Source organism: Alexandromys fortis, unplaced genomic scaffold, assembly GCF_014885135.2.
Source record: "Alexandromys fortis isolate MF-2015 unplaced genomic scaffold, M_Fortis_MF-2015_v1.1 scaffold_8_1_9099942, whole genome shotgun sequence".
NCBI lineage: Eukaryota > Metazoa > Chordata > Mammalia > Rodentia > Cricetidae > Alexandromys > Alexandromys fortis.
The window spans coordinates 8,274,420-8,299,504 of record NW_026067898.1 but is presented as its reverse complement, the minus strand read 5'-3'; the positions used below and the strand labels follow the sequence as shown (position 1 = coordinate 8,299,504).

Below are 25,085 nucleotides of genomic sequence, written 5' to 3'. Positions count from 1 at the left end.
AGGCACAGGGCTACTGGAAACCACAGCCCCACCACCGTGCTCACTGCAGGCCTATTGTGTGCTTGCTGGCTAGTCCTCCTCCAAGGGTGACACCAACTTCAACTCCTCCTGCCTCACTGATCCTTTGTTGTCCCCTCCAATGTCCTGCAAGGTCTCCCTTTTCACTACTCCAAGGCAATCATTCTCAGCAAAGGCTCTGCACCCAAATGTCTGCATTAATTAGGTTTTTAGGTTTCCCCCAAACACACTGAATTCCAATGTCAATATGGGGTGTCTTGGCATCCTGAAATCATCCTCCCCAAAGCAATAAGGAGGATGCGTACTTAGGCTTGAGAGCCATGGGTCAAGAGTCTCTCTTGCTTAGCTCTTTATTCCCCTGATTCCCTCTCTAAGTATACACTGTACATTCCCAGACCCCTGCAGCTACAATCATGACTGTCTGGTTTGTTTTGTTTTTATGTTACTACACTAGAGCTGAGTAATTTCTTCCATTTTATGGATGAATACAGGGTCTGTGGATTCCTCACTTTGGACTTGGAGAGCTCAAAGAGAGCAGTTTTGAAGCTAAGTTTACTTGGGTTAAAACCCATACTCTACCACCTACTTGCTGGGTAACTTTAGGTGAACAGGACCAAACCTCTAAGCTTGTTTCCTCCTTTGAGAGAAGGGATAATAAGAGTATCATCAAGGGTTCTTATGAGAATTTTGCTTTTTTAAAGGTGGGATCTCTTTATTTTTATTATGTTACCCAACTGCCATTGGGCTTAAGACAATCCTTCTGTCCCTGTCTCCCGGGTGCCATGGCTACAGGCGTGAACCCACCACGTCTGTCTTCATCTTTACTTCTCTGTTAGTGTTGCATTGAGCTCAATACTGGCTGCATTAACTATACTTTTTAGCTGAGTCAATAAAATGGTGCTTTGACACATGAAAATGTAATTCTTGATCCTTGCTATTAGTGGTCCCGCTTTGTCATAAGTAACCTTGGCTTTTCCAGTCAACCACAAGAGACAAACTGGTTCACTCACAAAAGCCTTGAATTCTAGAAAGAATGAAAGAGACCTGAACTGGACATGATGGTGCATGCCTATAATCCCAGTACTAAGGAAACTGAGGCAGAAGGATCCGCAGTTGAGTTTGAGGCCAGCTTGTCTTCGTTTGGAGTTCAAGCCCAGGCTAGACTACGTAACATGTCCCTATCTCAACAAAACACAAAACAATAAAATTAAATAAATCTTGGTCAGGTTTCATCAGCAATGACCTCTTGGGTCTCAATGTCTAGTATCTACACATATCAGGGTTCCACAAGGAGGAAAGAGCCCTTGGCTCACACTCCCAGAGACACATTTTGAACTTCTCAGGAGGGTTTGCAGTCTCTCCTGAGCTCACTGCCAGCTCCTTCAGTCCCTTCTAGTGCCAAGCTGTCCTGTGTCAGTCATACCTACTCAGATGGTCTTTCTTCTACAGCTCTGGGGCATCCTGGTCTCCTGAAATGAGAAGATGCAGCAGGAAAACAAGCAGCAGGCCCCTCTCCCTCCATTAATCTACCCGCATCCTGTGACTTAGGCGTTAGGGCTACGGCTAAATCTGAAATCCACCTTGGATCAGAGTAATGACAAGGTCTGTTTTTAGGAAGGACGTAGTCTCCTAATTTTCAAAGGCCTTTCCAGTTCTTTGAAACAAATAAGCAAGCTCTTTGGAGACACGGTCCTGTTATAAAGTTCAAACATGCCACGAATTCAGTTGTCTTGCCTCAGCCTCCCAAAGGCTAGCATTGATTGTAGGTGTGTGCCACTGGGCCTGGCTGAGAGTCTTCTCGTTTATAAAGAATTTCATAAACACACTTCAGGTTATAACCCACACATGTGTGCACACTCCTCGAGACCAGGTTCCTACATCTTTAGCTCTGACTTCCATGACTCTTGCCTACAGATTCCCCCCCCCCCCTGCCGCCCTTTTTCAAGCTACTTCTCTTGACTATGCCAAGAATCTGAGTTAGATTGTCTCCAGAAACAATCAGAGTTTCTTCTTCTGTTGTGCCAAGTAAAGTTCTGCCCAGAGCCTCAGGGAGCAGCATGGTCAGGTCATCCAATCCCCTTGCCATCCATCTAGCTCCTTCTTTCTAGCACCCAAATACCTTTCTTGGAGTCACTAGCACCTCTTCTAGCCTCCGACCCCAAGTCAGACCTCTTGCCCCCAGGTTCTTTTCTAGACCAAGAGGTTCTTATCTCCTACTGAGGGCCTTTCCTTTTGGATCATCTCTTCCTTACAGGGGACCCTAAACTAGTAAAGTCATGGAGGAGAGGGGAACGTCAGTGCCAGGAGGACAGAATCATATTTCTCACTTGCTTAGGAATTCCTCTTCACTCTTCTCTGACTCTACGCCTAGCCTGGGTCCCTAAGCAGGAGTCCTGGGCAGACTCCTTATGCCATGTGTCTTTGGCTAGGAAATTCACCCAAAGCCTTACCCCTTCTGTCCCCATTTTTCTGTATGTTTAGTTTGAAAGCTCACATCTTCTCTAGACAATAGGCCTCTTAGGAGACATTAGCATGATTTTCTATAGGGTGTGCTGATGGCTGACCTGCAGTATACTTGAAATATCTGATGCTGTTTTCTGGAACCGCTTCTCTCTCACCTTCCTGGAGCAGCTCTGACATCTGCGTTGAAGCAGACTTACAGGAGACCCTATATCATGGAAGCCCACCAGGCAGAAATTCTTAGAATTGGCTCTTTCTGGCTGTATGAGATAAAGCAGTACCCTGGGCCCTAGTTTACTGGAAACTAATTCCTTACAGTTTTGAAGGTTTGTTTCTTTGTTTTCCATGGCAGGGTTTCTCTGAGTAGCCCTGGCCATCCTGGAACTCACTTTGTAGATCAGGCTAGCCTCAAACTCAAGAGATTTGCTTGCCTCTGCCTCCCGAGTGCTGAGATTAAAGGCAGGTGCCACCAATTACTGCCTCTTTGTTCCTTTCCTGTTTGATTACCACTACTGCCAACATTGAAAAATCCTTAGCGAACAGGATGTAGCCTGGGACTCAGAGTTTGAGCACTTGCCTGGTCTCCCCAAATCCCTGCTAGGGATTTCAGTTGTGGAGGTGGGGGGTGAAGAAACCCTGGGGAACCTGAAACAGGTTGGTACACAGGCTCAGCTTTCCCTGTGGTTGCTCACTTTCTCCCCACCCTCTCTTTCATTCACAAATCCTAGGACCCTGGAGGTAGATGGAATAACAAAGGAGGAGCCGAGAGGGACACACACTTCCTCCTTAATCATTTTGCCTGTGAACTCTCTGATCAGAAAACAAAGATGTCTGTCTCTATGTATCCCCCCCCCTTTTTCTTAAGTGCGGGGGGCCCTTTCCTGTTACTCTCCTCTTTATCCAGAGTAGGCCACGTCTCCCTGTGTCACCTACAGAGACATTTGCAAACACATCTCAGACGCCATCCTTCATCATCTTTCATTAAAAAAAAAAAAAGTCTCTCCTGATGCCCAGCAAGATACCAGGCACTGTATGTCCGTCCACACACCGTTTCCCAGGACCTGTCTTCATCCCACTTCCTTACAAAACCCCGGAAAGCATCTACCCTTTCAAGAATCTTAACCTAAAAATTAAAGCTTTTCTCGACTGCCCCAATGTTAATTATCTCTTCTAGGTGATTAACAAGGATGTATTTCAAAGCTGTTCTTCAAAAACTAGTTTCTGAAGGGTTACCTCTACCCATTACTTTAAAAATATGCCACCAGTTGTGGGGGGAAAAAAATCAAGAAACCAAAACCAACCAAGCAAAAAAGTCACAAGAGTCTCTTCACATGGCTGATGGGATTTTTTTAAAAAAGGAGAAATGGATACCCTGGTGTCTGGACTATCAGCCCCCTGTTTTCTGGCTAGTGGAAGTCAAATCAGAAAGTGAGTTTGGAACCGCACATAGAGTGGCTGGAAATTAGCGTGCAAAGATGTGTGTGCAAAGACTCTTCTCTGGGCTGTGCAGCTCTCGGATAGGAACTGTTGTAACCGCGTTGATTTAGAAAGCACAGCTCTGTGTGTGCTCTACAAATCCATGCAGCGATTTGTCATTTTATCACAACAGAAAATAGTCACATTTTCACAAGGATGGTGGCACTTCTGGAAGGCCACTGAAGGGTGTTGGGGCCCAGTTCTCTTTGTGCTTCCTCCATCCCCTACCCCTGTCTCTTCTATCTCCCGCCTTCTCCTGTGACAGCGTGCCCAGACTGTTTCCTTGATTTCTCAGGAGGACAGACAGACATTTCTTTCTTTCTCAGTCTCTCCCTGTGATGGGGGCAGCAGTGGGGAGGAGCTACTGAAAAGCCTACTCAGAGGTGGGCCTTCAGGGTCCCTTGAGCCCTGCATTGAGTGATTCTTCGGGCCCACCACAGGGGATTGTGCACTTCTGACTTCCTGGGCTCGGGTTCTTTAAGGGTTCTTTAAGGGCCTCCTGTGCTTCCTCACACCCTGGCCCTTCACACCAGGACTGTTTTATGGTTTTATAACCTTCTTTAGAGCCTAACTTGCCAGAGTCCGATGGGGGCTATTCCCCAGTTTCTCACTTCACCAAACCCCAAGTCTTGCTGTTTTAAGCAGTTTGGTCACTTGCAAAGGCCTCTCTTTCAGATCTAAGCAAATTATAAAAACCTCTCTAGGCATGTGGCTATCTTCAACCTTCCCCAAGCCCCATCCACAACAATACAGAGGAAACTACGTGCTAATCCCAGCTGCCTCTCCACCCCCAAGGCCACCCAACCTCTCCGGAGCCATTCTTTCTCTCTTGAAACTTGAGCAAAATCGCAAATAATTCCCAACTTTTGTGATCAGCAAGTAAGGAGTGGCCTTTGGCTTTGCTATTTACCACATCTAAGGCTAGAAAATGATTGAAATAAAGGAGCTGATGGTACTCACAGCGAATGCAGCCAGAGTCATAAGACATGCCCACCAACCAGCCTTTTCCAAATAGCACTATCCCCCAATTTAAACAGCCTTCTCTGAAAAGATGCAAGCTGAAAAGCCTAGGGTATTGATATGACTATGACCTCTCTCGCATTCTGGATATTTGGAACTATTTAAATCCAAGGGAACAGTTGCAGGGAACCTTTATTTAGTGAATAAAAGTTTAAAGCCAAAGGTTATTTATGGTTCTGCAGGGAAGGGACCTGAGTGGCTATTTACAAGCACGTGATTCCAATAAACTTTGTTTTATGGCTTGAGAGTTGACAAGCCAAAATATAATTCCCACCATAAATTAGGTTAAGAGCGTACAAGTGCAGATGCTTCGTTCCTGGAGCAGCGATAGGAAAGTGAGAGGCTCCAGCCAGCGCCGTGCTCAGAAGACAGCCCTACTTGCAGCTACCCTACCCACCAGAAAGGAAAAAGAGTAAGTCACTCAGTTCCTTTTCCACAATAACTGGGGGGGAGGGGGGTTCTGAGCCTGGCCTTCTCTGCCCGAGGAAAGCATATCGGAGTTATTTCTAATTTTACCCTAAACCTACTTTAATAAATAGAATGGGGATCTTGGATTTCCCCCTCCCCCTCGGTATACGTGGGAAGTTAGAAATTGGGGGGGAGGCTTCGAGTCCAAAAGCAGGACCTACACTCTCCTGGCTGTAGTGGAGCAACTGCTTCAAAAGTAGAGTAAAACAATCATAGGGGTGCAGAGAGGGAGGGGATGAGTGTGGAGCGAGACAGCTCTGTGATATCTCAGAGCTCATTGCTTGCTGTTCCTAGAGGACTACAAACTTGAAGATGAATATCGATGCCTGGGGGGAACCACTGCCCTGTGTGATCGCTTCGTAGGTCCTTCAGCATCAAAGTTAGAAAATTAATATGAATTCCTAGAATTAGATCAGAGTCCAGACCATTCCTTTGAGGTCTAGATCAGTTACCTTTATAACCACACCGATTTTCCTTTCTAGCTATCCTTTGGGTCCTTCCTCCTCATTTCCCCTTGGAAGGAAATGACTCTGGTTGGAACTGGAGACCTGGAAAAGCATATTCCAGTCATGCCTGCTCCTTCTGTGATGAAGGTTTGTAGGCTGGGATGGGAATTGCTGTTTGGGATTGAGGAATTCAAAACCAACTTGAAACTGAAAAAAAAAAAAAAAAAAAAAAAAAAAAAAAAGGACTGAACTGGTCCCAGAGGGAGCAGACAGGGAACTGGGGTCGGGACAGCTAGAATATCTGCTGCCTCCCCGCTGAATCCGCACCACCAGCCTGCAGCAGAAGGAGATGCACCAAGGCCCATTTTCTCCGACTTCCTATTTCCCAGCTGGGGAAACCCTGCCTCCGGCGCTCTGAGTCAGGCCATATAACCATTAGGGTTTTGCCCAAGGGTACATAAAGTGAGGGAGGTGACCAGGGCAGACTCTTACACTCCCAGGCTCTGCCTTTGAGGATGCCACCCATCCGCGGAGAATTTTGAGCAGCTCCTGAAGGCAAGGAGTTCTAGGTATTACTGAAATGTCTGGGCCTTGTCACTTTTCTGCATGTCATCTATTTCTGCGTTATTTTCCGGTGGAATTTGAGTGACCCCGTTTTCTTTGCAACAGGTTCTGGAGCACAAGGGGGAACCAGGAAGAGCCAGTGTAAGTACTTGCCCATTTTTTTTTCCTTAGTAAAGAGCAAATGCTAAGGGAGGCGGTGGTGGTCGTGGTGGTCGAAGGTCCGCCCCAGTAGGAATGGGAGGGTGGCAGAACTGTGCTGCCCCCCTCCCCCTCCCAGGCAGAATGACGCTCCAGGTTGAATCTTTAGGAAACATTTCTGGGGCCTAGTTCACAGTCACCTGCCCAAGTAAATGCACCGCGGGAGCCCGTCCTGGTCTTCTTGGACCTCCTTGGACCTTCCAGGCCTTCCCCCGGGGGGTTCGAAGGCTTGCACAGGTGCAGCGGTCTTGCAGCTCATTAGCCATCTACCCTCTCAAGAAAGTGCTGGGAGCATCCTCCTCAACTGCTAGAATTGACACAGTAAACACCAAGGTACCCGGTCCCCTCCTGCAGTCCAACCTAAATTAAGCCTGCCCAGTCTAGCTCAGCTTTCCCTTGCTGTATATGTAATACATATGTTCAACTTTTAAAATCGATATATTGCAAACAGAAACAAATGTGGAACCCTTGATGCTTGTTGAGTTGCCTGCTTCCCTGAAAAGCTGCCCGGTCTGAGCTTAGGTAGTCATTCTTCTCGGTCTCTTTCTGGGTCTCAGCTCCTGCGGTGTGAGTTCTAGGTTTGGGGTAGCTGCTGAACAAGAAGAGTACTTGCTTTTTCTCTTTCACCTCTGCTTCTCCTTAGCTGCAGTTGAAGAATTTCTGCTCCAGAGTCCGGTGGGATTGGGTGGGGTCAGGAGCAGGGACTCCAGCCCTTGGGCTCTGAAGTTTGAATCTGAGGATGCTGGGACACCTTCAGGAGAACCTTCTCATTAGGACGGTGCTAACAGCAGGGAGGCAAGGGAATAGCAGTGGCTTGCAAACCCCAAGTGGTTTTATCTCATTGGAAGGGTGGACTGGCCAGGGCCACAGGGACCAGGCATCCTCCCTTTCCATGAGATGTCTTCCCTTCAGGGTCAGAGAAGCAGGGACTGGGCTCAGGGCCAGATGGCTTTGTTGGGCCCCTGGTGAGGCTGAGATCCCCCAGCTCATCGTCTCCTCTATGAAACAGGCCTGCACAAAGTGGACCTGGCTCTAGGCTCCATGATAAAAGTCTGGGATCCCCAGATTTCCCTTGGTCACCCCCTTCCCTTCCTGACACCCTTGGCTGTGGGTGCTTATCTCTACGAAGGCTGCTTGCTTGCCAACCCAAATCTGGCGCCTTGTAGCTGCTCACAGCACAAAAAGCCGGAGAGATCAAAAGCATTTGTATGGGCAGTTGAGTGGGAGGTGAATATTTAACGCTTTTGTTCATCAATAACTTGTTGGCTTTGACCTGTCTGAACAAGTCGAGCAATAAGGTGAAATGCAGGTCACAACGTCTAACAAATATGAAAATGTGTATACTCATCTCGGTCCCAGCTCAACCCATCGGGTTTCCCCAATTTGTCTGGATAAAGCTTAGGTAGGCCCAGGATCCCCCAGAAAAGACGTGGGTGAAAGGGCTTGACATTAGCGGAATCTGGGGTGGGGATGCCTTTAACCAAACAGGTTCTAGTCCTTTTTAGAATTGGCACCGGGGAAATCCCTTTAAAATAGTCAAAACAGTACAAGTGAAAGACGCGGTGGGAGTCAGAGGAAGAGGGAAGTGCGGAGTAAAAGTGAGCACCCAATTTTGCCAGTTTTGGTGAAGGGAGTCCCCTGCCCCATCCTATCAAACTAAGGCCAGGCTTGAGAGCGATTTTTGAATTACTGGGGAAGGAATCAAAACAATACTTAGAAATGTGGACATCTTCACCCTGCTATCAGGCATCCAAAAAACTCGGCTCAAACCAGGGCATCCCTCTGCCCCTGAAATCAGCCCAGCCCCAGAGTGCATCTGGGCTCTTGATGCCCTGAATTGAGGGGCAAGCCCAAGACAGCGGAGGCGCTGGGGCGGCGAAATTCGTGAACTTTTGTACTCTTCTGTGCTGCTGTCGGCAAAGCAAAAATAATGAAACTTTGTGATATGTTTGTAAATGATTTCGAATGACCCCTCGCCCTGCCCTTCACCATTAGCGCGACGGTCTCAGCCCAGGGCGACTCGGTGGCCGCAAACAGCGCCTGCCTCGGGGTCTGAAGCAGCAGCAGCAGCAGCAACAGCAGCAGCAGCAGCAGCAGCAACCGCAGCGGCCGCCGCAGCGGGATCCGAAAGTCCAGCGGGGCTGAGGGCCCAGGAAGGTAAATGCTTGAATTCTGGGAGGACTAGCTGTTGCCAAAAACTTGGCTCAGGAATTGGTGGAGAATATCCCCGCTTGCCTTTTTCAAAACTCCCTGCTGCTGAGGGCCTTTGCTTCGTTTTGGGAAATACCACTTGATAAGGGGGCGGGAGATTTGGATTCTGGAAGGGGGCAATAAAGCCTCTATCTCTGGGGTGAAAGAAAATTCCCTCTTTTTTTTTTCTTTTCCATTTTTAAGAAGCAGCTCCTGGTTGCTCAGTTGCTCCATAGCCCTGATCAAGGCAACAGAATAAGGGGACTCATTGCTGCAAATTGTCTCCGAGCCTACCTGAACTGTCTCTGAAAGCAGGGCTTGGGGAGTTTCTGGTGGCTGAGCTGAAGAGATCTAGGCTGGCGGCTGCCTGAGTGTCTGCTCTGGGTAGGACCCGAGGTTGTAACGTTGTCTATATATACCCTGTAGAACCGAATTTGTGTGGTACCCACATAGTCACAGATTCGATTCTAGGGGAATATATGGTCGATGCAAAAACTTCATATGTCTCCGACATAGCCAGAGACCGAGGCGCCGAGAATTGGGGCTGCCGAGCCGGTCAGCCACCTTTCTTTTTCATTACCTTGGATAACAGATGATCGACTTTGCCTGGTGACATTGTGCAGCCTTTTCTTGGAGAAGCCCTCACCTTTTATCAAGAGAGGTTCCAGGGGGTGCTTAAGGGGTTGTCTGAGTTTGAGGCCAAAGGGGCAGGTTTTAGGGTACTGGGGAGTGAGGTGAAAGGCCAGCAAGCTCCTGCAGCAGCTGTTCCTTCAGGAGCATATCGAGATGTGACGGTCCCCAAATGGGGCTCACCTGGTTTTAGGATCCTTGTGTGGGAAGAAGACAGTCTGGAAAGAAGGCCATTGGAGACCTTTGGGGTAACATTTAGATAAAGTTAAGGTCCCCCTCATCACCATCCCAACCTGACCCAATCCACAGCTACCAGATCCAGGACAGTTGAAGGGCCTCCTGACATTTCAGCAAGCCCCAACTTCAACTAGAAACACCCCAGCCTGGACTTGGGCAGAAAACCATAGCGGTTACTCATTGCCTAACTCAATTCAGATCTGCCAGATACTGGTAACTTTTGGGTGACCCTGATGAAAACAAAGCCAGGACAGGTCTTTGTATGTCAGAGTCCAGAACTCCCGCCAGCTGGCCAGGCAGGCTGCCTGCCTGGGACACTCTCTACCCAACTCAGAGGCCACATTGCCCACACTCATTCTTCCTTATTTCGCACCCCAATAGGAGAATTCGCTCTTCTTGGAACTGTGCCCACTTCGGGGACAGCTTCAGGCGATGGTGGTGAGGAGGGCATGGGAGGTTAGCAAAGTCGGTGAGACAAAAGCCGGGGTAACCTGCTGAGAACAGGGGTACTGGGGATAGAATTGGAACTATATTAACATCTGTCAGGGACTCTCAAATGTGGCATGGCAAGTCACTTGATTACACGTATGTTATTTAGTTAAATTTGTTAAAATTATGAGATGCTCACAAACCCGGTGATAAACTCGCTCCCTTCCTATTGGCTGGCCTGGTCACATGGCCGCCCAACTTTATTCAGTTGACAGCAAGTAGGAGGGCCCAATGGAAGAAGAAAAAAAGACAACACGAGAAAAATTAGTATTTTCTACCTTCTGAAATTAATGGCCATGAGTTCGTATATGGTGAACTCTAAGTACGTGGACCCCAAGTTTCCTCCGTGCGAGGAATATTTGCAGGGTGGCTATCTAGGCGAGCAGGGAACCGACTACTACGGCAGCGGCGCACAGGGCGCCGACTTCCAACCCTCGGGGCTCTACCCACGGCCCGACTTCGGTGAGCAGCCCTTCGGAGGCGGCGGGCAGGGGCCTGGCTCAGCGCTACCGCCGCGGGGTCACGGACAGGAGCCGAGTGGCCCAGGAAGTCACTACGGTGCCCCGGGAGAGCCGTGCCCAGCGCCCCCGCCTGCGCCCCTGCCTGGCGCCCGGGCCTGCAGCCAGCCCACCGGCCCCAAGCAGCCGCCCCCGGGGACAGCCCTCAAACAGCCGGCTGTGGTCTACCCCTGGATGAAGAAGGTGCACGTGAATTCGGGTAAGGAGCGGGTGTAGGGACCTTTCAACCCTCCCCCACCTCTACTCGCATCTTTTGGCCTGGGCCCCCTGGAGGGGGTGCGAGTGGGTGGGGGCTTGTGAAGCTTCCTTGGGCGCCACAATTACTCTCTCCATAAATTTTTATAGCTGAGGGAGCAGGCCGGGACCATGTGGCTGGCTGCTTGGCTGTGGGCGCAAAAGGGGGTGGGGATGGGGGTGGGGTGGGGAGGACTCCATTTCCACAGCAGAGGGAACGCAGAGCAGGGACAAGGGCATTTCCAAAATATTGGAGATCCTGAGCCCTTGGTGGGCCAGGGAGAAGGGAGCATCTTTGAGGTTATGTGAGCCTGGGGAGTGGGTGCGTGAAAGGGGTTGGGTGGGAGTGTGTGTGTTCTTAGGGAGAGGGCGGGAGGGAGGAAACAGGCAAGCTTGGAGCACGGGGAGGGCCGAGGGCTGCAGGACGCGCCAGGAAGTGAGGGCAGAGGCAAGCCAGGGGCCTAACTAGTGGCCGGGCTCTGACCTGGCTGTCCTGTCTGTTTTATCTCACAGTGAACCCCAACTACACCGGCGGGGAGCCCAAGCGTTCCCGGACAGCCTACACCAGACAGCAAGTCCTAGAACTGGAAAAGGAATTTCATTTTAACAGGTATCTGACCAGACGCCGTCGGATTGAAATCGCTCACACCCTGTGTCTGTCAGAGCGCCAGATCAAGATCTGGTTCCAGAACCGGAGGATGAAGTGGAAAAAAGACCACAAACTGCCCAACACCAAGGGCAGGTCTTCTTCTTCCTCATCTTCTTGCTCCTCCTCTTCAGCTGCCCCCGGCCAGCATTTGCAGCCCATGGCCAAGGACCACCACACGGACCTGACGACCCTATAGAAGTGGGGACCCTGGGCTCATCCCTCCCTGCACTCCAGGTTGAGGCGAAGCTGCGGGTGCAGGCGGGGCCTGCTGTCACCTCACTGGGCTCTAAGGTACTGTGGGGGTGGACCTGGGATTTGCAGGCCGCTCTCGGACTAGGTTACCATCCTGCCCGAGGGCAGCCCCCTCCCTAAAGGGATGGGGTGGGAGGGTGGGCGGGCTTCTTTAAGTATATTATCATATGGCAGGAGCTACTGAGAACATAAAACCTTGGCGAGTCATTAAACTCATGAAAACCTCTGCTGTTGGATGTTGAATTTGCAAATGAAGGTCGGAGGCTTACTCCAGTGGGAACCTGGACATTCTCCTCCACACCACCCCTCCAGGGGGCTGCGTGGCTTAGTAGCTGTGGGGGCAGTTGAGGCAGAAGGCCAGCACCCAGTGCTAGGTGCTTTCAGTGTGGACAGAAGAGATGAGAGAGAATCTCAGAACTTTCTGAGTTATCTATAGAATTTCTGCTGTGATAAAAAGAAATGCTTTGCTCCCAGTGGCCCAGGCCCAAAGAAATAAATCCAAGAAGGAAGTGGAAACGGGTTATTTTATGTTCTGATTATGTTTGCTTAAATATTTATTTGTTGGGAGAATGAACTACAGAAAATCCGTGGCACCTGTGTGCCAACAACCTTAGGCTAGTGAAAAGGATCGAGCTTCAGGGGCTGAATCAGAAATCTGGGGACTCACTTCTGGCCCTAGTCGGGATTTTGAACTCCTCCCTCCCACCCATCCCCTGGAAATAAGTGTAGGAGGCCCTTAACCCTCCCAGAGGGAAGCCAAGGACCCAGGAAAACTGAGCTTTGAAAATGTATTTCCACATGTGCTTGCTCCAGCACTGTGTTTGCAAGGTGGTTCAAAGAAAGAGAAGGGGGAAAAAAAGAAACAAATGGCTCAATATTTTTCTCCTGGGAAAGAAAACAAAACCTATATGCCCTGGGCCATCAGCTAATCTCTGAGTTTTCTATTCCAACTGGATTCCAAATGCTCCAAGTACCTCCAGATAGCAGGATTTTTATAGGAATCAGAATCAGTGTATGGCCTATGGGGGGTGGGGGTGGCCCTGTGCAGTAAGGAGAAAAAGGGTAGGTAAGGGAGGAAGTCTTGTTTTTAAAAAAGGAACTAATAGACTCTGGAAGTCCACAAGTGTTGATCTTAAAGAGATTTCCCTGAGGTGTGTGTGTGTGTGTGTGTGTTCTGAAGTGTTTCTCAAGACATTACTTACAAGCAGAAACTGTAAAAGTCTCAAAGTTTTCAGGCCCACTTCTTTACCTTGAAACCAGTGGCTTTAAAACAAGCTCAAACAACAGGAAAGATAGTTATTTATTTACTTTTATTTCACGTCTGGGAAGAGTTCAAATCTCATTTTCTTAAAACACTAACCCTTAACAACAAGAAAGATAAGAGTCAAAGGTGATGATAGAGTTTATACACTCAAATGAAGGGAGGTTTTGAAAGCTTGAGCCCCAAAGCTTGGGCTTCAGACAGAAACCCCTGACTGCAGTCTCCCCAGACCCAAGTAAGAAATTGGGAGGGGTAAACTTAAATTTTAATCATAAGATCAATAGTGCTGTTACTTTTTTCAGTATTTCAGAATACTTTAGAAGGTTTCGGTGGTTGTTTTTAAAATAGATTTCAGTGGAGGAGGGAAAGGCCTGGGCTTTGGTTCTGTGTCTCCCGAGAGAGAGCTGAGGGCAAGGATTCAACTGGAGTCCCTAAACTGAAATTCTGCTTCTCTGAAGTATCTTCCAAGCCTTGGTCTTTTGTATTAGACCCTGGGGAAAGCTCTTTGTTCCTCCTTGGGGTGAGCCTGGTTCTCAGACTTGCACATGGCAATACTTGAATATCACCACGTCGGGATATTAAAGATGGATATTCCTGCATTATTTGCATCATTGTCTCTATGACAAAAAGCACAGAGTTCATACATAGTCAAGATGTCTTTTTTCTGACGCCCTCACGTTGAGAAGCTGAAAAGGTATTTTACTGAAGTTGGGCTAAATTACAGAATCAGGTTCATCCAGAGGGCAAATTTTCTGTTCGATTGGTTGTATTTCAGCCGGGAGGACTGACCTCTAAACCCTTAACCTTTGGACTGTAACTACCCTTCTCTTCTTTTCCCTGCCCCTCTAACATGGAGACAGTCTTTGGATGCTGCGTCTGAAAAGGGCACAGCTAGCTATCCTTGGGCCGATTGGCAAGTTGCTAAGATTCTTTCCTAAAAGCCAAATCTGAGCATACATTGAACCAAGGCCTTGGGGCGGAGTAGTATATATTTTCACAAGATTCAACCATCTATACTTGCTATAAAGATTATTATATAGATTTTTTCCCCCTCTCCTTGGAAGTCCTGGTTACTCCTCTAGCTTCAGACCAAATACTACCCCTCCTTCCTCCTGCCCCAAGGGAAAGCCAAAAGTATGTTTTCCAGAAGAAAACCCTGGTTCCTTCTCAAACACAGCCCCACTACTTTGGAAAGTAACTTAATCCGGGGAAACAACTTCTTTGTTTTTAAGTCTCAGCTCTACTACTCAGCTGGGAGGAATTGTCTTTTGAAATGCTAATGGCTCTTGCCTGGCCTAAAGAGCAGTTGCCAGTCCTGAAGTCCCATTCGAACCCTAGTGTCCATTTGGGCCCAAAGGAGTGGACCAGGAAAGGGGTAGCCCCCGCACTCCCCCCCACCCTGGTCACCTAGGGCAGGGAAGGAACTGCGTTTCCATCTGGGAACTGCTGTAGAGAAAGCAAGGGGTAGAAAGACTCTGGTGCCCATTTGCCGTTATTTGTTTCCAGTTTGTTCCCCCAAATATGAGCCAGAAGTGTTTATTTGGGTGTTTTAAAACCTGTGTCGGGGTTGGTGACTGGGGCTGAGGAGCGGAGCGTTTGCTGAGGACAGTGGGCCTCTGGCTCACACCTCATTCTGTCCATGGCAGCCTTTTGTTGAGAGGTGACATTGTCAGTCAGCCCCTTGGAGTCCACTCACAAAGATGCTTTTTAAAAATATAATTGACCATGTTTTACTGCCACCGATTAAAGTATTATTTATATTAATTGTTGCCTGTAGTTTTGATGTAATTCATTGATCTATATTTGAAATAATAAAAGGTGTAGTAAAATCTCCCTCCTGTTTGGTGCCTTGATAGAGACTCTTTGTTAAGTTTCCTAAAAGCCAGCATTCATTATAAACAATTTATCTTTTTATTTTCTGCAATAAAATTGACACCAAGTTATTTGGTGCCTATGGTGTGAAAGTGGAAAGTCGTGTAAGGTCTAGCAATTCTACATTTCCGTCCACTCCCAGTCTGACTTCTGTACTTTGTGAGCATTGGAAAGCCTGATGCAGGCTGCAAGGTGGAGGGCATTATTTGTTGAAAGAAAGAGAAGCAACTGCTTGAACTACTAGGGGCTCCAAATAGGCTTTCTGTCCGGCCAGTTCTTAGGACCCCCCCCCCAGGAAGTTTTCCTTGTGTGAGAAACCTTCCCACTCTCCAGAGGCTGGGTGAGTGCTTGTTCTGGGCCCAACTGAGGCTGGCTGGCTGGTGGTTGCTGTCTAGCCCCCCATCTTGGACTCCTACTTTTCTGGGGCTGCTGAACCTCTCTGGGGTTACCAACACCTGCTCCCCTTCCCTGCATCCTCCTGGCCCCTCAAACAACAATAAGCACTCTCTAGTATAAAAAGTACCATGCACTATTTTTATCACAAGGGCTTTCCCACATCTTGGCCTCAGCTTTGAAGAGGGGGCCAAGACAGGAGTTCCAGAAGAGATAGAGGGTGTCTTGCTGGAGATAGAAAATGAGTAGAATACATAAAATAGAACATATGTCCTTAATATATGGAAGGGCTCGACCCAGACGCGTGGACATGTGTATTTATAAGTGCGCAGACAGAAGTTTAAATATTCAGACACATTTTATGATTGTCCTCTGCCCGTCTTCTGGCTAATGGCTCCTCCTGTGCCCACAAATACATCAATACCGCTGTGTGTATTGAATCACCGGCAGGGATGAGGAGGAAGCGAGTCCATAGCTGAGCCCGCTGAGTACAGTACAGTAACTCGGACCCTCGGCAGACGGCGCCATGTTGGGGAGCCCTCCCTGCCCCCCACGCCGGGCTGGGCGGCCGGGGCTCGGCAGCAGCCGGGGGAGGGCCGCTCATAACCCGGAGAATTTTCAAAGTGCGAGGAAGATGATAAGAATAGATTTCTACAAGTCGCGACCACGTGATTGGCGAAATAATTAATTCAGCACGTCCCTTAAGAAACACGGAGTCGTCATTAATCTGCCACGCAAAGGGCTCTCTCCGACTTGGAAAGTGCAGGGATCCCGAGAACACGGCCCGCCGAGGGGGGTCCCCCCCGCGCCCGCAGACCCGGCCCCGCGGCGGGCGCTAAGCGCGGCCCGCAGGTAAATATTTGGGCTACTTTTATTTCATCAGATTTCAATCCTTAATGAACTTAGCTGTCAGAGCCGCTGACTAATAGTTGCCGTTGCTTCCCTGGTTTGGAACCGCGCGCTGGCCAGAAGTTGTTAGTGGCTTGGATTGTGACCTTTGGTTCAGCGAAGCTTTGCACTTATGAAAAATTACTATGGGCGGCCGAGTGTGTGTGTGTGTGTGTGTGTGTGTGTGAGAGAGAGAGAGAGAGAGAGAGAGAGAGAGAGAGAGAGAGAGAGAGAGAGAGGATGAGGATGCAGAGGGTGTGCGAGGGGTGAGGGTGCAGGGGGTGAGGGTGCGCGCAGCATGCTCCCCAGACAACTGGAGTTTAAAGAAAAAAAATCCCGTCGAGCTGGGGACACTCCTGGCGCACGCGGGCCGAGGTTGCCAGGTCGCCTGTGTCTACCGGGAACAATGGTCGCTGTCACCGCATCTGCCGCCTATTCTTAAACCAGCGAGAAAAGGCCCTGGCCCTCTTTTCAAGCGAGGCTCGTAAATTTTTCTTTGCGTCATAATAGAAGGCTATAAAATCGAGTTGAAATTTTACCCCAGGCAGATTTTAACCAACAGATAATGATTCCAAGCTACTTCTCTCGTTCTCTGCCTTCCCCACCCCTAGCTCAGCGGCTCATCGCTCCAGCGAGCAGTTTCTCCTTGCTTCCTCTTTAGTTTCGGATTTGTAATTTTTTTTTGAATGTCTAACAAAAGGAAAAGAAGCCCTCCAAGTCGGAGCAACCAAAGCAAGGGGAAGCCTTCGAGAAAGGCGCAAGGCTGTGGTGAGCCGCAAAAGCGACAGTGTCTCTTGCTCACTTTTTCAGTCTTTTTTCACCCCCCCCCTCCAAGATTTGACATCCTGAAGGCGGCTGTGCTTCGGTCCAACCCCACCCCAGCTAGCCACGGCCCTGAGATGGGGGCCAGTACCAAACATTCTCTTCTTTTAGCTGCAGGCTCTGACCCGGGATTCTCAATGGACAGTCCTTTCGTTCACTGCCCCCACCCCCAACATCCGTGCCTCCACTGACTTTGAGGAGAATTCAGAGAGCAGGCCGTGTGTGATTAGAGTTTAGAGTTGTGTGTATGTTTGTTTTAAATTTTTGATGTGTGTGTGTGTGTATTTCTCCGTCAGGACAGCAACAAAGTTTTCCCCGTTATGAATTATACATTCAAACAATAACACATTAATTCAATTATTCAAAGATGACAAATGTTTATGTGCTTAGCAAGTGACTCCTGCACTCAGATTCCGGGTGCTTTCTCTGCTTGCGTTTTTTTCTCAATGAGAATGTCTCCCCGCTCACCCCACCCACTTCGATCCACTCAGACATCCCCTGGTATCTTCGGAAAGGAACCCACAAAAAGGCTTCCCAGTCTCACTAGAGGTCGGGCCTCCAACAGCCTCCCAAGGCCCGGCTTGGCGGGCACAGGCCCGGCTGTTTTATCAGTGTGACAATTGCCCGGGTTGGTGTGATAAATCATAGTAAGTAATTCCTGAAAGGGTGTGAGGCTGTTGGGGGCCGGGCGAGGACTGTAAATCTTTCCGGTTTATTGCTCTATGAACATATGCTCCGATTGAAGAAGGCTTAGATCCTTTCCTGGAGACGAATTCCCGCAAAGCAGCCCACCCCCCCTTTGACTGGGGAATTAACACTTGCAGTCCGCAGCGAGCTCAACCCCTGGCTGGAGGCCTGAGGGCGGGGTCCTCAGAATGGGGGTGGAGTGGGGTTAGCCTAAGGTCCATTATGACAGGCACCCCAAGTGGGTCTGAGCCCTGGCCGGGACAGGTGAACAAAAGGAGGGGACTCCCTGTTAAGTTTGGGAGAAGGATCTAGTGACCCTTTCTTTGGAACCTGCCGGGTCCTCTAGATTGGGGTTTCAAAACCTTTTTTCTTTCCCTGGAGCTCTTATATCGCTTTGGGGTTCACTTTGCCTCTTAAGAGGCCATACAAGCCATGGGACATCAACTTCTTGGCAGAGCCGCTAAGAAACTGAGAAAGCCAAATTCGGGAGGGAGTTTCCCATCATATGGGGTTCTAGGGTGAAGGCGGCCTGACCAGAGGTTAGACAGGGGCTCTCTACAACCCAGGAGTGAGCCTTGACCGAGATTCGAGATTCGCTTAACTCTTCTTCCTGCATGCAGAATATCTGCGGCCAATCTCATCTAGTCGCTTGCAGAGTGGTGAGATCGTGTTCTGATACAGTAATTCTAAAATAGAAATCTCGTTATCCCCAGGTAAGCCCAATTCAGTAGGTCCCCTTGTCCTCTTGGAGTTACCGCAGGAAGCGGGAAGCTGCCCGGCTGTTGTTGGGCCTGCGGGATCCCGTTGGCTCTGAGCAGTTCCGGAATCACACAGGATCCTGTCGGCTCTGAGCAGATCTGGACTCACACAGATCAAGGTGGGCAGGAATTCCTCGCCTAGGTGACTCCAGACCCCAAAACACTTGGGTGTAGTGCTCAGAGCGCCAAGAAAAGAGGTCACGCCAGGGCATGCCCCGCTGCTAGGCAATTTTTTTTCTTCTGGTTTAGTAGCGGCAGTTTGCCTGCTGGGTCCGCGAACCCCAGCCAGCGCCCCCAAGGAGTGGCGGGGGTGCCAGAACTGAGAACCAGCGGGTCCTACCTTAAGGCAGGAACGGGTGCTGTGAGACTTAAGTGCCTGGCGGGGAGTGAGGAAAGCAGACAGACAGCAGCCTGGGGGACGGGCAGGACATCTTGTCTAGGTGCGTGCAGATATGGAGTATAGAACGTTGAGGAGCTAGGGAAGCCCCGAATTTCTTTTTTCATAGTCCTTTCCACAAAGGCTTCTAAGAGGAAACCTCTAAAATGTCCAATCCACTGGTAGGTCTGGCAGAAGGCCGGGCCAGGGTCAGAGGTCTTTGCCTGGAGAGACTCTCAAGTCCTCACCCCACTGCAGTCGGCCAGGCTGTGGCTGCGCTGATCCCAAGCTGCGAGGATGGAGGCTTTCCTTCACTCCTCCACCAGGGTCTCGCCCCAGGGAAGGCTCCTGGGTCCCAAGCTTCCTGCGCCCCTCCTCCCAGCCCCCAGGCCTGGCTGCGCTCTTGGGCTGGGATGGCGTGAAAGTTTCAGCCTCAATCAGTACAATCTTCCCTCGGGGTCACGTGAACAAATATGCTCGCATTTGAAGGCAGCGTCTGTATTTCCCGACTATGAGGGGGTTTCCGGGGCTCTCTCCAAATTCAGAAAGGACCACGTTCCGAAAGCAAAACAAATCCCGAGCTCTGGGGGGCCTGGGAGGGCTGGGCAGGAACCCAGGAGTGGGTGGGGGAGCAAGTGGCCTCCGCTCCGGGCCTGGGAGCGGACCGGCGGGCGGGTGGACCGACCAGCGAGCAGCGCAGGCGAAGCCAGCTTGGGGACTACAAACTCGTTCCTCCAGCGTTTATTGGTAGTTGAACCTCAGCCTGGTTCCGTTCTACCGGGAATTCCGTGTGTTCGGGTATATGGCCGAGTCTGCAAGCGCACAAGACCAGGGTTGGGACACTGCTGTCTGCAGACAAAGGGGGAAGGCTAGCTCTGCCCCCCACTGGCGCCCACTCTGAGACCGAGGACACCAGGTTTATGATAAATTGGGATCCAGGTAAGCAATTGCATGACAAAATGGAAATCTTTGGGCACGGTGCTGTTTGCTGCCCTGAGCGGGATACTAAATATGATTTATTTTGTGTAATCTGTGATCTTGATTATTGCCAATTGGTGAGGCAGCCCGCAGACCTAGATGCGCGCTCCTACATATACATTGAGGACGGTGATTAATCGTAACGAGGTGTGTTTTTATGGGGACATTCCCCGCCTACCAAAAGGTTAAGAGGACACCACCTTACCAGGCTTGGAGGGTGGCCGGCAGCGTTGGGGAGGGGGTGTAGCAGCTTAAGGAATGGGTTTGTTGAGCGGACAAGGGGCTGGAGTTAGTATTTTGAGGGTAAACGTGTAGTTATGAGAATGGGCTGAAAATGGGATGAATAAAAAGAAACTTTTTTTTTTTTACACTGTCACTGCCAAAGTAAGATGGAACATCATATTAATTCTGCGTCTTGGGCTGCTGGGCTAGGGTGCAGGCGGGTTGATTTATACGCATTTAAAATAAACTGTATGACCAGCCAGCTCCCTGCATTGTTCGGGTAGCCACCTCCAAACACTGGCGAGCCTTTACCTCTTGCTGTTGGCTTCCCATTTTTCCCCACAGGAGTAAAAAATGTCCCCCAATTTGAAAAGACCCCCCCAAACTACCCTGAAGAGTTTGAGAGGCTTCTCCAGTCTCTCATCATAGGCTTTGACTCTTACAATGATGAAGAAAGGTTTAGTGTTTCTGGGTCCTTCTACCCAAATAACCCTAAGTGGCAAAAGCTAAATCATATTGGTTTCTGCATCCCACATATCCTTTTGTTGACTTGTTCCTCCTAACTTCAGCTTACAAGTGTAGAAGACAAACTGTGGCAGGTCTTTACCCCCAACCAAGGCAAGGGTGAATGGCTTCAGGGAGTGGGCCAGATCCCAAGGCACTACCCCATGGAAGGAACCCCAAATTGAGGTACACTTCCGAAATTTAAGTTGGGCCTGGCCCCCCTGGGAGAAGGGACTAAGTTCCAAGGCCCTTGCCTTCAATGGGAGCAAGACAAGTTGTTTTGTCAATCAGCTGCACTGGGCTTCATCAGAATTTGAAGTCGGTGGACGTTTTTCTTTGCTCACTGCCTCGGAGCTGCGAGCCAGCCAGCTTAGTCAGCTGAATCCAATTACTGCAAGCAGCATTTCATTTGGCCCCATGGAGCACTCACTTAGAACTTCCCCGAAATTTTCAATAATCCTCACCAAGGCTCCTCTCTGGCCCCCATCCTGAAGAGTTTTCCCTGGGTGTGGATGGTGGGTGGGGTATGGGGGTCGGGTTGTCTGGAGCCAGCTCTTCCCCAACAGCTAGCGGGCAGGACCCTTCTGCCCCTGAAGTTTCTGGCTGAGAAAGGGGTACTAGAACTCAGACAGGACGAGAATCCAGCTGGGTTCAGACCACGATTTGGGGCACCCAAAAGACAGAAATTAGGTCAGTGCCGCCTGGTTTGAAGAAGAGGAGAGGAGGGAACGCAGAAGAAAGCTCTGGAGGAAAGGTGTTTTGATTGTGACCCAACTAACCAACTTGGGATCCATTTCCCTTTCCACTTCCCAAGCCCCCTGTGCCCAGAGCTCAGAGAGTACCATTCACCATAAAAAGCCCAAGTACGAACTTACCGGGTTCCTCAGCACCTGGAAAATAAAATTTAACTAGATCCATCTTCTTGGGGAGTGATTCTATATCTAAAAAAAAGCCCTTTTCAAAAATAAAGATAATCGCAGGTTGATGTCTGCCCACGCGATTGCATAATATAAAGTGATTTGAGGACTTCGGCCAAGGGTTTGAGCATCCTGAGAACCCCTGCATCTCTACTGCGCCATCCTTGGGGGCCCAGTCAAGCGGGTTGGAGTGTAGTAAGCAGGCAAATGACATGCCCCTTTGGACCCAGGTCGTCTGGGAAGCTGAAGCCAGGGCGCAAAGTTAGGAATCCTACCGGGCTGGGATCTCTCTGAGGCGCTTCCGTTGGGTGTTCATTAAGGGGTGAGTTATTGCAGCGTGAGCCAAAGGTCACTTCAAAGGCTTATGGCTACGCTCTCTACTCTTTAGAAGCGCCCTGAACGCTTTGTGTGGGGTTTTCCCTGGCGCAGTTTAGTGTTTGCAAACTACTGAGTCGACAAATTGCACAGGGCAGATCAAGAGAGACAGCGTCTCTTTCCTTTCACCTGACCAGCGGCCAGCGCCTGCTGGAGAGCAGCTTGGGGTGGAGGTTTTGGGGTGGAGGTAGGGAGGGCTGTTGGTTTCTTAGGCACTTTAACAGAGTGGGTCCGCTGTCTTCAAGGCGATTTATAGCCTTGTCCCGATCCAGAATTGAGCAACCCAGGTCCAGAACGGTTTGGGTATTTTCTGATAGACTCAGGAAAGCTAGCTGAGCCAGAGATACAAAGTGCAAACCGGGATATAGCCAGTGCCTAGCTCTGGGTTCACTCGGGTCCTTTGGGGGCAGCTCTAGTAGCATCCACCCCAGGTGCACCTAAGTAGCTAACCTCCTTTCCTAACCCTTCCTCCCAACTCCATTCACCGCGTTCTCTGCCGGGCCTGACCCACTTGGCTCACCCCGGGTCCTTTCCTCACGACCAGGTTCTCTCCCCTCCCCCACCCAGGCAAGGATTTTTTGCCCTCTAGTTCCACTGGAGCCAACTGAGTCTTCATTCTGCTGGGGCCAAAGCATCTGGAATGGCTGCAGGCTCCACATACAATAGCCACATTGATTATGACACCCTTAAAGGGGGTAAAGGCTCTCCTGGCAATGTTTGCAAGACAGAACCGGCTGCTCCTGAGTTTTCCATTTTTGTTCCAGATCTGCTTCCACAGAATATCAAAGAAAACTGAAGAGCCTACAAAAAGAGTTAGAAACAAAATTCAAGACAATATACTCACACAGAAAACTGTGGTGCGTGGGGGGTGATTTAAATAAATAATCCCCACCGCATTTCCATGTTCCTTCCCTTCAGCTCAAAGTAGCCATCCCAGGATTCCCACATCAAGGCATAAAACAAAGGGCGGCTTTGAAGTGGATCACCTCAGTGTGAGCGGCTGCCTGTTACATGAGAACCGATCATCGGCCTTCAAATTTATGGCGCTTTAATAGAGTAGGTCCGCTGTCTTAAATGCAGGGTGTATTACTGTACTGAGTTATCCAGGCTAAACAGAAGTGATTTAGAATGGGCGCTCTGGGCTTCCCAAAGGGCAGAAGAGGCTCAGGCTGAGAGGTCGGGACAATGTGGGCAAATAGTTCTTTTCCCAGCAAACCCGCTGAGGAGTGGTTTCCCAAACCTGAAGTTGCAAAGCCATCAGGGAAAAGAGTGTCAACGCTCGGTCCCACTGAATTAACAAGAATGCCCAGTAAGAGTCGAGACCCGTGGGTTATTTGAAGACCCGGCTTAAGCAAAGTAAGGCGTTAGATCAACGTAAACCTCTGAGAATTTTAAGAGAAGCTAACACAAGCATCACCTCCCACTTCTGTCTTAACTGGCACCGACTGACGGTGGAAGTCCCGTTATTTACTACCATTGCAGCGCTAGACACAGCCCGGTGCTATCGGCTCCCTCCCAGCCCAAGCCTCCCTCTCCCTCGGCCTTCGCGCGCAGCCATGGGCCTGCGGGTCTCCGCGCGTCCATCGAGCCTCCCCGCGTCGGAGGCCAGGCGGGTAGCAGGTCTGTGGTCCTCGGCTGGGCTTGCGATCCTCTCTTTCCAGCTCGGGCTACCGAGCATAGCTGCTGGCCCAGGCCGGCGCCGGCCACTTTATATAATCCCGCAGCTCGCACGCAGAGTGTGTGGACGGGAAAAGTGCGGCGTAGGGGATTCTTTTGCTGCTCTGCCTCCTACGCGGAGCCTGCTTTCCACTTCTGAAAAGTGCCGGGCCTTGGGAAGTGTTTTTCTTTTCATTCCTTACTGAAGCGTTTACTGCTGCCGTGGTCGCAGTCATAAATTTTGTTACAAACCACAATGACAGGTGCATTGATATGCACCGTGAGAGCTCCAGCTGCTTAATAACCCTGTCCCCTGGCCGCTGTGAGCGCCTTTTATTTATTCGGTATCATATTAGGTATTGATCTGGGCAGAATTAAGTGCAGTGAGCAAGTATCAGGGCTCCGTTGCTTCTGAGGCTAGGCCTACTGGGCGGGCCAGCGCGGCTGGGGAGCGAGGGATGCGAACTCTGAGAGGGTGCCTGGCCTTTCTTCCGGCTGGAAACCATTTGGCCCTGTCTTCTGGGCCTGCGGTTGGGCCTCCACGCTGGGTTGGGTAACTTCCAGGGACTTTGGAAAAGAACTAACCAGTTCAGTTAGGCGACCCTTCCCTAAGAGGAGAGGAGTGCTCCAGAGGAAAGGGTGGCTGCACCGCACTGTGTTCCTCTGGCCGGGGTGAGGGAGGAGGATAGGAAGAGAAGGAAGAGGGGGAGGGGCTAGGAGGGGGAGAGGAAAACTGAGGACTACTCCAAAATAAGAAGTCCTGCTCAACTGCTCCTCCCCCAAAGCTGTGCCCCCCAAGGCATTTGGATCTTGGTGCTCAAATGAGCAAAGGTACCAAAGGGTGAGAAAAGAAAGCCTTAACGGGGAGGGGGGAGTGATCGAAAAGATGAGCCACTGAACAGTTGACCATTGTCCAAATGATTTATGACCCAGTCCGGTTTTTTGGGTTCAAGCAGAGTTCACAAGGAGTAGAGATTTCTGGAAAGAAATAAACTTTTTTTTTAAAATCAGTTTTGTAACAATATTTTCAGGTTGTGCTCTGGAAGCTGAGCTTCTTTAGGGCTCTGTATGGGGGGTGCTGCAAAGTTGTGCCTGTGTGTATGTGTGTGTGTGTTTTCCTGAAAAGAAGAGCGCCACTGCTACCTTTGATTGTAAAGAAGTGGACATTAGCCCCATGAAGTGGGCCTGGAAATTCTTTGCGACAATGTAAACAGGCGAGAGATGACTCTGGTTGTGAGGGCTATCTGTGCCTCTGAGGCCTTTATAGAGAGATTTTGCTAAGAACATGCCACAGGAGCAGAAATAATATGTAAAAGCCATCTGTCTCATAGGCTCGCTTGGTTCCTCAAGAAGCTATTTTAATGTGACTGGTCCACCTCCCAAGACAAACTTGGTCAACACGGAGGCAGAAGGGGGATGTTTTGCTTCCACAGCTGTCAAGGAAGTGATAAAGCAGCAGCAAACAAAATCAGGTGGTCCCAGAAGCCTGATGCAACCACTCAGACTTCCAGAATGGAGCAGGATCCC

General features: G+C 49.9%; 2 protein-coding genes across 3 annotated transcripts; both read left to right on the top strand.

Annotated features, from left to right (window-relative positions):
- Positions 1–5,506: 5,506 nt before the first annotated feature.
- Positions 5,507–11,696, top strand: LOC126487362 (homeobox protein abdominal-A homolog). The gene is made up of 4 exons (XM_050120088.1): positions 5,507–6,035; positions 6,558–6,593; positions 8,646–8,807; positions 11,559–11,696. The coding sequence occupies exons 1-3, from the start codon at positions 5,967–5,969 to the stop codon at positions 8,793–8,795; spliced, it is 255 nt and encodes an 84-aa protein (XP_049976045.1). The 5' UTR covers positions 5,507–5,966; the 3' UTR covers positions 8,796–8,807; positions 11,559–11,696.
- Positions 9,306–14,943, top strand: Hoxd4 (homeobox D4). Of its 2 annotated transcripts, none has more exons than XM_050120066.1 (3): positions 9,306–10,913; positions 11,462–11,558; positions 11,729–11,990. In XM_050120066.1, the coding sequence occupies exons 1-3, from the start codon at positions 10,487–10,489 to the stop codon at positions 11,967–11,969; spliced, it is 765 nt and encodes a 254-aa protein (XP_049976023.1). In that variant the 5' UTR covers positions 9,306–10,486; the 3' UTR covers positions 11,970–11,990. The 2 variants fall into 2 exon arrangements, with proteins under 2 accessions (XP_049976023.1, XP_049976031.1); XM_050120074.1 differs by adding an exon at positions 12,024–14,943 and having other exon boundaries at positions 9,311–10,913; positions 11,462–11,888.
- The last annotated feature ends 10,142 nt before the right edge of the window (positions 14,944–25,085 follow it).